The sequence below is a fragment of the Anomaloglossus baeobatrachus genome, chromosome 7, assembly GCF_048569485.1.
Source record: "Anomaloglossus baeobatrachus isolate aAnoBae1 chromosome 7, aAnoBae1.hap1, whole genome shotgun sequence".
Lineage (NCBI taxonomy): Eukaryota > Metazoa > Chordata > Amphibia > Anura > Aromobatidae > Anomaloglossus > Anomaloglossus baeobatrachus.
The window spans coordinates 13,529,253-13,542,094 of record NC_134359.1 but is presented as its reverse complement, the minus strand read 5'-3'; the positions used below and the strand labels follow the sequence as shown (position 1 = coordinate 13,542,094).

At 55.2% G+C, this 12,842-nt stretch overlaps 1 protein-coding gene across 1 annotated transcript in view; it reads right to left on the bottom strand.

Moving 5' to 3' along the window:
- Positions 1 to 12,842, bottom strand: part of SMARCAL1 (SNF2 related chromatin remodeling annealing helicase 1) — a 40,711-nt gene that overhangs the window by 10,601 nt on the left and 17,268 nt on the right. Inside the window, exons 6-9 of the mRNA XM_075317043.1 lie at positions 11,437 to 11,620; positions 3,832 to 3,982; positions 3,468 to 3,626; positions 3,321 to 3,386 (exon numbers count right to left, since the gene is read on the bottom strand). Of these exons, the coding sequence (XP_075173158.1) occupies positions 3,321 to 3,386; positions 3,468 to 3,626; positions 3,832 to 3,982; positions 11,437 to 11,620 (560 nt within the window). The remainder of the gene's footprint in view (positions 1 to 3,320; positions 3,387 to 3,467; positions 3,627 to 3,831; positions 3,983 to 11,436; positions 11,621 to 12,842) is intronic.

The window sequence follows — 12,842 nt, the reverse complement described above, 5'->3', positions numbered from 1 at the left end:
CTAACGTATCTTGGCATGGAGTTCCATACTCGAGCAGCGAGAGTGAAGCTTCCGCTGAACAAGCAGCGGTCCCTACAGACAGGGGTGCAATCTCTTCTTCAGGGCCAGTCGCACTCTTTACGGCGCCTCATGCACTTCCTCGGGAAGATGGTGGCAGCCATGGAAGCAGTTCCCTTTGCGCAGTTTCATCTGCGCCCACTTCAATGCGACATCCTCCGCCAATGGGACGGGAAGTCAACGTCCCTCGACAGGAAAGTCTCTCTTTCCCAGACGGCCAAGGACTCTCTACAATGGTGGCTCCTTCCCACCTCATTGTCTCAGGGAAGATCCTTCCTACCCCCATCCTGGGCAGTAGTCACGACAGATGCGAGTCTGTCAGGGTGGGGAGCAGTGTTTCTCCACCACAGGGCTCAGGGGACGTGGACTCCGCAGTCGGCAAGCCTTCCAAGAAGTCCGGCGCATTCTAATGTGGGTGGAGGACACAGCATCCACCATATCCGCGGTTCACATCCCGGGCGTAGAAAACTGGGAAGCAGACTTCCTCAGTCGCCAGGGCATGGACGCAGGGGAATGGTCCCTTCACCCGGACGTGTTTCAGGAAATCTGTCGCCGCTGGGGAGTGCCGGACGTCGACCTAATGGCGTCCCGGCACAACAACAAAGTCCCGGCATTCATGGCGAGGTCGCGCGATCAAAGAGCTCTGGCGGCAGACGCCTTGGTTCAAGATTGGTCGCAGTTCCAGCTCCCATACGTCTTCCCACCTCTGGCACTCTTGCCCAGAGTGTTACGCAAGATCAGATCCGATTGCAGCCGCGTCATACTCGTCGCCCCAGACTGGCCGAGGAGATCGTGGTATCCGGATCTGTGGCATCTCACGGTCGGCCGACCGTGGTCACTGCCAGACCGACCAGACTTACTGTCCCAAGGGCCGTTTTTCCATCAGAATTCTGCGGCCCTGAACCTGACTGTGTGGCCATTGAGTCCTGGATCCTAGCGTCCGCAGGATTATCTCAAGGAGTCGTAGCCACAATGAGACAAGCTAGGAAGTCAACGTCTGCTAAGATCTACCACAGAACGTGGAAGATTTTCTTATCCTGGTGCTCTGCACAGAGAGTATCCCCTTGGCCATTTGCATTGCCCATTTTTCTTTCCTTCCTGCAATCGGGGTTGGAAAAGGGCTTGTCGCTCAGCTCCCTTAAAGGGCAAGTCTCGGCACTATCTGTGTTTTTTTCAGAAGCGTCTAGCACGTCTTCCTAAGGTGCGCACGTTCCTACAGGGGGTCTGTCATATTGTGCCCCCGTACAAGCGGCCGTTAGATCCATGGGATCTTAACAGAGTACTAGTTGCTCTGCAAAAGCCGCCCTTCGAGCCTCTGAAGGACGTTTCCTTTTCTCGTCTGTCACAGAAAGTGGCGTTTCTTGTTGCGATCACATCGCTTCGACGAGTGTCTGAGCTGGCAGCTCTGTCATCCAAAGCTCCCTTCCTGGTGTTCCACCAGGACAAGGTAGTGCTGCGCCCCATTCCGGAGTTTCTCCCTAAGGTCGTATCCTCGTTTCATCTTAATCAGGATATATCTTTGCCTTCTTTTTGTCCTCATCCGGTTCACCGGTATGAGAAGGACTTACGTTTGCTAGATCTGGTGAGAGCACTCAGAATCTACATTTCTCGCACGGCGCCCATCCGCCGTTCCGATGCACTTTTTGTCCTTGTCGCTGGCCAGCGCAAGGGGTCGCAGGCTTCTAAAGCCACCCTTGCTCGATGGATCAAAGAACCAATTCTGGAAGCCTACCGTTCTGCTGGGCTTCCGGTTCCTTCAGGGCTGAAAGCCCACTCAACCAGAGCCGTGGGTGCGTCCTGGGCATTACGACACCAGGCTTCGGCTCAACAGGTGTGCCAGGCAGCTACCTGGTCGAGTCTGCACACTTTCACCAAACATTATCAGGTGCATACCTATGCTTCGGCGGATGCCAGCTTAGGTAGAAGAGTCCTGCAGGCGGCAGTGACATCCCCGTAGGGGAGGGCTGTTTTGCAGCTCTAACATGAGGTATTTCTTTACCCACCCAGGGACAGCTTTTGGACGTCCCAATCGTCTGGGTCTCCCAATAGAGCGCTGAAGAAGAAGGGAATTTTGTTACTTACCGTAAATTCCTTTTCTTCTAGCTCTTATTGGGAGACCCAGCACCCGCCCTGTTGTCCTTCGGGATTCTTTTGTTGTTTGCGGGTACACATGTTGTTCATGTTGAACGGTTTTTTTCAGTTCTCCGACGTTATTCGGAGTTAATTTGTTTAAACCAGTTATTGGCTTCCTCCTTCTTGCTTTGGCACTAAAACTGGAGAACCCGTGATACCACGGGGGGGGGTATAGCCAGAAGGGGAGGGGCCTTACACTTTTTGGTGTAGTTGCTTTGTGTGGCCTCCGGAGGCAGTAGCTATACCCCAATCGTCTGGGTCTCCCAATAAGAGCTAGAAGAAAAGGAATTTACGGTAAGTAACAAAATTCCCTTCTTTTCTCCTGATAAATGGAAAATGCTGCAGTTTTGAAAGAAGAAGCGCTTATGCAATTCTTGCAGCTTTTTTTTTTTCCAAGATTAAAAGCAATGAGAGTGCAAAAACGTAACTGCGTTTTTTTTCTGCTTTTGCGGTGAATGAAACTAACTTTATTTAAACACATTCCGTAGATAAAAGACGCGGCAAAAACGAAAACAAAAATGCAACAAAAGCCGCTTTATGGAAGCAGCTTTTTTTACTGCGGAGAGAGCAGATTTTGCGGCAGTAAAAAGCAATGTGTGCATTCAGCGTAATAACGGAAAACTTTCTAATATGCTTTTTTCCCATTTGCTGTCAGGGAATGGCCGCACTTCTTACAACCAGAGACTAATAGCATCTACAGAACTAATATATTGCAAAAAAAACCCTCCACTATATGGAGAGTATTGGCCCAGCCAAAAAAAAAAAAGTCACATGGCCTTTTTTTCCAAGAAAATCAGCGTCATGGCTGCCCACAGGTTGTATCTGGTATTGCATCAGACCCTGTTCACATCAATGCAGCTGAACATTAGCAGATAGGACCTACGAATAGAAAAGGCCCTAATACTTGGAGGTGGTTTCCAGCAGCCGCAGGTGAAGGAGATCCCCCTATTCACTGCCGGGCGCAGGGCTCTGGACACAGTTAGGAATTTGCAGGACTTTTGCGGTGCATGGATTATATGTCACCTCCGTATACACACGGCCGTTTAGCTACAGTCAATCGACCTTTACATTCCAGGTATATATACATCCCACACACTGCAGCGCTAGATTCGGGCCGTCGGGCGCTGTACCTTTAATAACGGCATGGCGGACTTGCATCTGGCCGTCTTCACGTTCTTCAGAAAATGGGATTCATCCTTGAAACAATAAATTAGGAACTAGTGATAAACGGGCAAAATATTCTATATAATTGGTCCTGCGCGAAATCGGGCACTTACTATGATAATGACCCTGAAGTTGGAGGTGATCGTCCGGTCCATCTTCCCGAGGAGGTCGAAGCTGACGATGTTGACGAGGCTGGCGGACTGGCTGTCGCGACCGGTGACTATGACATTGATGCTGTCAGACCTGACGGACGGCAGCCATCGGTGGAAAGCCTAAATATGGATGAGGGGGTGAATCGTCAGAGTGTACCACAAAGCAGAGGTCCCAGGAACTGTCAATCAAGGCCATGATGGGGGTCATAGCTGGAAGAAGGGGTAGGAAGCCTTCACCTCCTTCACAGACTGGACCCAGAGCGGCTCACATATCTACTGACATGGACACCTCAGACCACCCGCGTAGTACCAGGAGACTCCTCACCTCAGCCCAGGTAAACCTGACGGATGATGGCGCCACCACAAGCAGCGGCCACTCTTTTCTGTAGTAGGCGGCAATGCAGATGGCCTGGATCGTCTTCCCCAGGCCCATGTCATCAGCAAGGAGCAGACGGCCTTCCCTCGAAATGGCAAAGCTGAAAATGGGGAGAAGAGTTAGGAAAACAGAAGCAAAGACGTCCTGTGCAAAGTGACGCCGCTCAGAAAGAGGCCGGGATCCATCACTACAATGGGGACGCCGCTCAGAAAGAGGCCGGGATCCATCACTACCATGGGGACGCCGCTCAGAAAGAGGCCGGGATCCATCACTACAATGGGGATGCCGCTCAGAAAGAGGCCGGGATCCATCACTACAATGGGGACGCCGCTCAGAAAGAGGCCGGGATCCATCACTACAATGGAGACGCCGCTCAGAAAGAGGCCGGGATCCATCACTACAATGGGGACGTCGCTCAGAAACAGGCCGGGATCCATCACTACAATGGGGACGCCGCTCAGTAACAGGCCGGGATCCATCACTACAATGGGGACGTCGCTCAGAAACAAGCCGGGATCCATCACTACAATGGGGACGCCGCTCAGAAACAGGCCGGGATCCATCACTACAATGGGGACGCCGCTCAGAAACAGGCCGGGATCCATCACTACAATGGGGACGTCGCTCAGAAACAGGCCGGGATCCATCACTACAATGGGGACGCCGCTCAGAAACAGGCCGGGATCCATCACTACAATGGGGACGCCGCTCAGAAAGAGGCCGGGATCCATCACTACAATGGGGACGCCGCTCAGAAAGAGGCCGGGATCCATCACTACAATGGGGACGCCGCTCAGAAACAGGCCGGGATCCATCACTACAATGGGGACGCCGCTCAGAAACAGGCCGGGATCCATCACTACAATGGGGACGTCGCTCAGAAACAGGCCGGGATCCATCACTACAATGGGGACGCCGCTCAGAAACAGGCCGGGATCCATCACTACAATGGGGACGCCGCTCAGAAACAGGCCGGGATCCATCACTACAATGGGGACGCCGCTCAGAAACAGGCCGGGATCCATCACTACAATGGGGACGCCGCTCAGAAAGAGGCCGGGATCCATCACTACAATGGGGACATCGCTCAGAAAGAGGCCGGGATCCATCACTACAATGGGGACGCCGCTCAGAAAGAGGCCGGGATCCATCACTACAATGGGGACGTCGCTCACAAAGAGGCCGGGATCCATCACTACAATGGGGACGTCGCTCAGAAAGAGACCGGGATCCATCACTACAATGGGGACGTCGCTCAGTAACAGGGCGGGATCCATCACTACAATGGGGACGCCGCTCAGAAAGAGACCGGGATCCATCACTACAATAGGGACGCCGCTCAGAAAGAGGCCGGGATCCATCACTACAATGGAGACGCCGCTCAGAAAGAGGCCGGGATCCATCACTACAATGGGGACGTCGCTCAGAAACAGGCCGGGATCCATCACTACAATGGGGACGTCGCTCAGAAAGAGGCCGGGATCCATCACTACAATGGAGACGCCGCTCAGAAAGAGGCCGGGATCCATCACTACAATGGGGACGTCGCTCAGAAAGAGGCCGGGATCCATCACTACAATGGGGACGCCGCTCAGTAACAGGCCGGGATCCATCACTACAATGGGGACGCCGCTCAGAAAGAGGCCGGGATCCATCACTACAATGGGGACGCCGCTCAGAAACAGGCCGGGATCCATCACTACAATGGGGACGCCGCTCAGAAAGAGGCCGGGATCCATCACTACAATGGGGACGCCGCTCAGTAACAGGCCGGGATCCATCACTACAATGGGGACGTCGCTCAGAAAGAGGCCGGGATCCATCACTACAATGGGGACGCCGCTCAGAAACAGGCCGGGATCCATCACTACAATGGGGACGCCGCTCAGAAAGAGGCCGGGATCCATCACTATCATGGGGACGCCGCTCAGAAACAGGCCGGGATCCATCACTACAATGGGGACGCCGCTCAGAAACAGGCCGGGATCCATCACTACAATGGGGACGTCGCTCAGAAACAGGCCGGGATCCATCACTACAATGGGGACGCCGCTCAGAAACAGGCCGGGATCCATCACTACAATGGGGACGCCGCTCAGAAACAGGCCGGGATCCATCACTACAATGGGGACGCCGCTCAGAAACAGGCCGGGATCCATCACTACAATGGGGACGCCGCTCAGAAAGAGGCCGGGACCCATCACTACAATGGGGACGCCGCTCAGAAAGAGGCCGGGACCCATCACTACAATGGAGACGCCGCTCAGAAAGAGGCCGGGATCCATCACTACAATGGGGACATCGCTCAGAAAGACAATAGAGAATAAGTTGTGCTCACTGCTATGGTCCTGGTGCTCGGGAAAAAAAAGGAGTCAATAGAGAGGGGTAATCCCGGCACACAGTGTGTGAAAAATTGGTAAGTCCAGGTATTTATGCTTGAACAGAATTTCTTTATTTTACACCAATATTGTACTGCCCGCCCAACGTTGCGGCTCACGCAGGAGCCTTCACCAGGGGTCAAGAGCACTAAGACAAACATGATATACAAAGGAAAACAAACAGAAACAATATTTACAAAATGCATCATGACATTACATCAAGGAAAGCATAAGGAAAATAACCTATAGGGGACTATGGGAATGACAAGAAACAATTGTCGTAGTATGAGGGGTAACATGACAGAATCTAACCGCTAAGGAGAAAGTGGAGGAAGAGAAGGCCGGGATCCATCACTACAATGGGGACGTCGCTCACAAAGAGCCCGGGATCCATCACTACAATGGGGACGTCGCTCGCAAAGAGCCCGGGATCCATCACTACAATGGGGACGTCGCTCAGTAACAGGGCGGGATCCATCACTACAATGGGGACATCGCTCAGTAACAGGGCGGGATCCATCACTACAATGGGGACGTCGCTCAGTAACAGGCCAGGATCCATCACTACAATGGGGACGTCGCTCAGTAATAGGGCGGGATCCATCACTACAATGGGGACGTTGCTCGAGGATAACGTTCCATGGGATGCAGAATCCCCATATAATACATCATATATATATATATATATATATATATATATATATATATATATATATATATATATGCCTTATTCTGTCTGTCTGTCTGTCTGTCATGCTCCAAAATTGTGTCCTTACGGTGACACAAAGCTGATTGGCCGCTGGGCTCGCCATGGCCCCGCCCCCCCACACTGATTGGCCGCTCGCCCAGGCTGCGCCCCCACACGGATTGGCCAGCCGCTCGCCCAGGCTCCGCCCCCCCCCACAGATTGGCCTCTCGCCCCGGCACCCTGCAGGCATTGGCAACTCGGCCACGCCACGCCCCGCCCCCCTCACGCAATGCACGCTAGCTCTGGCCCCGCACCCCCCCCCGCGCATTCCCCGAACCGACACTGTCACGGAGCCACGACTCACAGGTGAGTACTGTACCCCCGGGAGCCCACATCAGCGTACGCCTCAAACCCAGCCGACACATACCCTCGCATTGCTGGGCCTGGCCGCCGTATGCTGGTGTGGGCTCCCGTGCGAGCGGGGGACGAGATACGCTGGTAACCATGCTAGCATAGTTACCAGCGCATCAAGGTCCTGCAGCGGCGTAACATACACACACGCACACACATAACAACAGACACACATCAGATCACACTCACTCTCACACACACATCACATCCACACACTCACAACATCCTGGGATATCGCTTGCTTCTCTGCGCCGATACTGTGCTGTGAGCTTTCAGGACCTGCCGGAAGATCACATGGCCAGAAGCATGTGGTATCTCCGGATGTTGTGAGTGTGAGCGCGTGTATGCGATCGGGTGGGTGTGAGTGTATGCGATCGGGTGTGTGCGTGTATGCGATCGGGTGTGCGTGAGTGTATGCGATCGGGTGTGCGTGAGTGTATGCGATCGGGTGTGCGTGAGTGTATGCGATCGGGTGTGCGTGAGTGTATGCGATCGGGTGTGCGTGAGTGTATGCGATCGGGTGTGCGTGAGTGTATGCGATCGGGTGTGCGTGAGTGTATGCGATCGGGTGTGCGTGAGTGTATGCGATCGGGTGTGCGTGAGTGTATGCGATCGGGTGTGCGTGAGTGTATGCGATCGGGTGTGCGTGAGTGTATGCGATCGGGTGTGCGTGAGTGTATGCGATCGGGTGTGCGTGAGTGTATGCGATCGGGTGTGCGTGAGTGTATGCGATCGGGTGTGCGTGAGTGTATGCGATCGGGTGTGCGTGAGTGTATGCGATCGGGTGTGTGAGTGTGAGTGTATGCGATCGGATCTGTGAGTGTCGGCAGAGGAGCACGGCGTGCTGGAGGAGGCTGGGAGGAGAGAGGCTGATCCTGGGGAAGGCTGGGAGGGGGAGGCTGAGAGAAGAGAGGCTGATGCTGGGGGAGGCTGAGGCTGCGGTAGGCTAGGCTGATCCTGGGGAAGGCTGGGAGGGGGGAGGATGAGAGAAGAGAGGCTGTGGGAGGCTGAGGCTCGGGTAGGCTGGAAGGAGAGAGGCTGATGCTGCGGGCAGAGAGGCTGATGCTGCGGGCAGAGAGGCTGATGCTGCGGGCAGAGAGGCTGATGCTGCGGGCAGAGAGGCTGATGCTGGTGCAGCATGGGGGATGGAGCACGATGGGGGGTGCGCAGCATGGGGGATGGAGCACGATGGGGGGTGCGCAGCATGGGGGATGGAGCACGTTTGGGAGTGCGCAGCATGGGGCATGGAGCACATTTGGGAGTGCGCAGCATGGCAGATGGACCACGTTTGGGAGTGCGCAGCATGGGGGATGGAGCACATTTGGGAGTGCGCAGCATGGCGGATGAACCACGTTTGGGAGTGCGCAGCATGGCGGATGGAGTACGTTTGGGAGTGCGCAGCATGGCGGATGGACCACGTTTGGGAGTGCGCAGCATCGCGGATGGACCACGTTTGGGAGTACGCAGCATGGCGGATGGAGCACGTTTGGGAGTGCGCAGCATGGCGGATGGAGCACGTTTGGGAGTGCGCAGCATGGCGGATGGAGCACGTTTGGGAGTGCGCAGCATTGCAGATGGAGCACGTTTGGGAGTGCGCAGCATAGGGGATGGAGCACGATGGGGAATGCGCAGCATAGGGGATGGAGCACGATGGGGAATGCGCAGCATGGGAGATGGAGCACGATGGGGAATGCGCAGCATGGGGGATGGAGCACGATGGGGAATGTGCAGCATGGGAGATGGAGCACGATGGGGAATGCGCAGTATAGGGGATGGAGCACGATGGGGAATGCGCAGCATGGGGGATGGAGCACGATGGGGGGTGCGCAGCAAGGGGGATGGAGCACGATGGGAGGTGCGCAGCATGGGGGATGGGGCACGATGGGAGGTGCACACCTCCCCCCAACACACCCACACACACACACGCGCACTGCACAACACACCACACACACACACACACACACTGGGAACCACAGAACCACAAACACCGCCCTACACAGACACCCACACACACAGACAACGCCGCACACACACAACACTCAACACACAAACACCGCGGCATACATAAATATACGCACATACCGCACAACACACACATTGCACAAAACATACCTCCCCCCAAAACACACCACACACACACAAACCGCGCAACACACACACAACGCTACACACACACAGCGCTCCACAAACAACGCAACACACGCAACACACATACAACACCGCTCTCACCCCCCGCCACACCCAGACAACACCCAGAACATGTACAGCCCCTACACAAACACTTAGCAACTACACGCAACAACATCTATATATATATATATATATATATATATATATAAAACAAAAATTATACATTAACTACACAATAAATTCTAGAATACCTGATGCTTTAGAATCGTGCAACCTTCTAGTATATTATATATATACACACATATACCCAGATGGTCGCAGCGCTGCTCGTGGCATCTTCGAGGCAGCTCCTGAACGACCACCTTAATCTCCTCGGTATGAACCCACAAGACTGAATATTGCAAATTATCAGAAACAAAAAAGTGCATCAAATAAAGTGCAGATTTCATTGCAGAAACGCAGCGGTTCTGCTTTGCTAAAGTCAAAATCCACAGAATGAATTCACCCGCTAAATATAAAAAAAAAAACAATTTTTGCTCTGGATTTATTTCTGAGAGTGTGAACGCTGTTTCCTAAATCTCATGCACTTTGCTTATAGTATAAAATGCAGCAAAATTCCCTGTAAAGTAAAATCATCACATGGGAGCCTGGCCTCGGGATTCAGTCCTGCTTTCCTATTACTGTGCCTGATCCACACTGCTCAGATTGTCTTCTCCTGAGTGGATCACGACTGCGGGAGAGGCGACACTGAGGCGGCTGTGGACTGCGGGAGAGGCGACACTGAGGAGGCTGCGCACTGCAGGAGAGGCGACACTGAGGAGGCTGCGCACTGCGGGAGAGGCGACAGTGAGGCGGCTGCGGACTGCGGGAGAGGCGACACTGAGGCGGCTGTGGACTGCGGGAGAGGCGACACTGAGGAGGCTGCGCACTGCAGGAGAGGCGACAGTGAGGCGGCTGCGCACTGCGGGAGAGGCGACAGTGAGGCGGCTGCGGACTGCGGGAGAGGCGACACTGAGGCGGCTGCGGACTGCGGGAGAGGCGACACTGAGGCGGCTGTGGACTGCGGGAGAGGCGACACTGAGGAGGCTGTGAACTGCGGGAGAGGCGACACTGAGGCGGCTGTGGATTGCGGGAGAGGCGACACTGAGGAGGCTGTGAACTGCGGGAGAGGCGACACTGAGGCGGCTGTGGACTGCGGGAGAGGCGACACTGAGGAGGCTGTGGACTGCGGGAGAGGCGACACTGAGGCGGCTGTGGACTGCGGGAGAGGCGACACTGAGGAGGCTGCGCACTGCGGGAGAGGCGACACTGAGGAGGCTGCGCACTGCGGGAGAGGCGACACTGAGGAGGCTGCGCACTGCAGGGGAGGCGACACTGAGGAGGCTGCGCACTGCAGGAGAGGCGACACTGAGGCGGCTGTGGACTGCGGGAGAGGCGACACTGAGGCGGCTGTGGACTGCGGGAGAGGCGACACTGAGGCGACTGCGGGAGAGGCGACACTGAGGCGGCTGCGCACTGCAGGAGAGGAGACACTGAGGCGGCTGCGCACTGCAGGAGAGGAGACACTGAGGCGGCTGTGGACTGCGGGAGAGGCGACACTGAGGCGGCTGCGGACTGCGGGAGAGGCGACACTGAGGCGGCTGCGCACTGCGGGAGAGGAGACCCTGAGGCGGCTGCGCACTGCAGGAGAGGAGACCCTGAGGCGGCTGCGCACTGCAGGAGAGGAGACCCTGAGGTGGCTGCGCACTGCAGGAGAGGAGACACTGAGGCGGCTGCGGAATTATCCATCGCTTCGATTTTCGGACCACCCAGACTTTGAAAGTCTCAGGAGGAGTTACAGCAGTAATTGTAGATTCACACTATAGAGGCACTGACGTTTTATCCTGGAGGTCTTCCTTGCCCTGACATAACGGAGGCAGCAGCAGTACCCGGGGCGTCTTCACTTACCTCACCCCCTCCCTCTGGAACGGCATCAGGCTGCTCTCCAGCTTGGACTCCACCACGGACAGGTCCACGTCCGGGACCTCGGGGCGACTCACAGAGGTTTTATCGAATTGAGAGGCGAATGCTTGAAGCACGGGTCTGGGGAGCGGCTCCACCTCTGCTTGCTGGATTCTTAGTAACGCCTCCACTGCGTGGAAACACAAGAGACCGCAACGCTGTGGATCAGGGATCGTCATTCATTATTTATGTAATTTCCTAAAATGTACAGTCAGCCTCTGCAAGAACTGCATAAAGCTGATCAATGGGGGCCGGGCGCCGGACCCCACAGACCGCAACTAAGAAAACAGTCACTTTCCTACTAGACCACATGTTGGCGCTATAGGACACAAGTGTTTTCCATAGGCATCCTCATCACTGGCTGGCTGGGGTTGTGTAGCTCACACAGGGTTAAACATGGCAGCACGGATACAGCACCGCGGACTCACCCCGGTGGATGGACGACGGCCAATGCCCCCCAAACGGGTGCGAATTACCACCAGAGAGCGCGAGCGGGAAACATTCAGCTCCAGGAACGGTACACATGGGGTTAACTACAAGGGCCCAATTTATTCTGGGGGGAAAATTATAGGACAGGTGAATGTAATCTGTTGCTCCCTGTTATCAGCCACAACATGCTGGTTACAGGCGATTGCAATCATCTATCCCGTTATCAGCCGTGTGGATCACGTAGTGTTATACTGTGATGAGAGGAGGCCATTATCGCTCTTCTTATATCGCTCCAGCACTATTATAAGCTGCTGACAGATCAGCGGGATGAGCGGACGGTCCCGGTGCCCCCTCCTCACAAACCGCCACGCTCCTGCCACCACGGCAGCGCCAGGCTCACTGCACGCGGCTCATTAGCTAATTGCACCCCGGTCACCCTGACATTCAATGTGATCCTGACATGAACCATTTATAAGAGCGGCGGATCAGGGAGACCCCCCCAGACCTCACAGGACCGCAGTACAGAGATGTACCATTATACAAGCAGCAGGCGGGGGAGGCGGATACCAGGGAGACCCCGGAACAGACCCCCAGACCTAACAGGATCGAAGCGCAGACATGTACCATTATACAAGCAGCAGGCGGGGGAGGTGGATACCAGGAAGACCCCCAAACAGACCCCCCCCAAACCTAACAGGACAGACATGTACCATTATACAAGCAGCGGGCGGGGGAGACTGATACCAGGTGACCCCGGAACAGACCCCCAGACCTAACAGGACCGCAGGACAGACATGTACCATTATACAAGCAGCGGGCGGGGGGAGACTGATACCAGGAAGACCCCCAAACAGACCCCCAGACCTAACAGGATCGAAGCGCAGACATGTACCATTATACAAGCAGCAGGCGGGGGAGGTGGA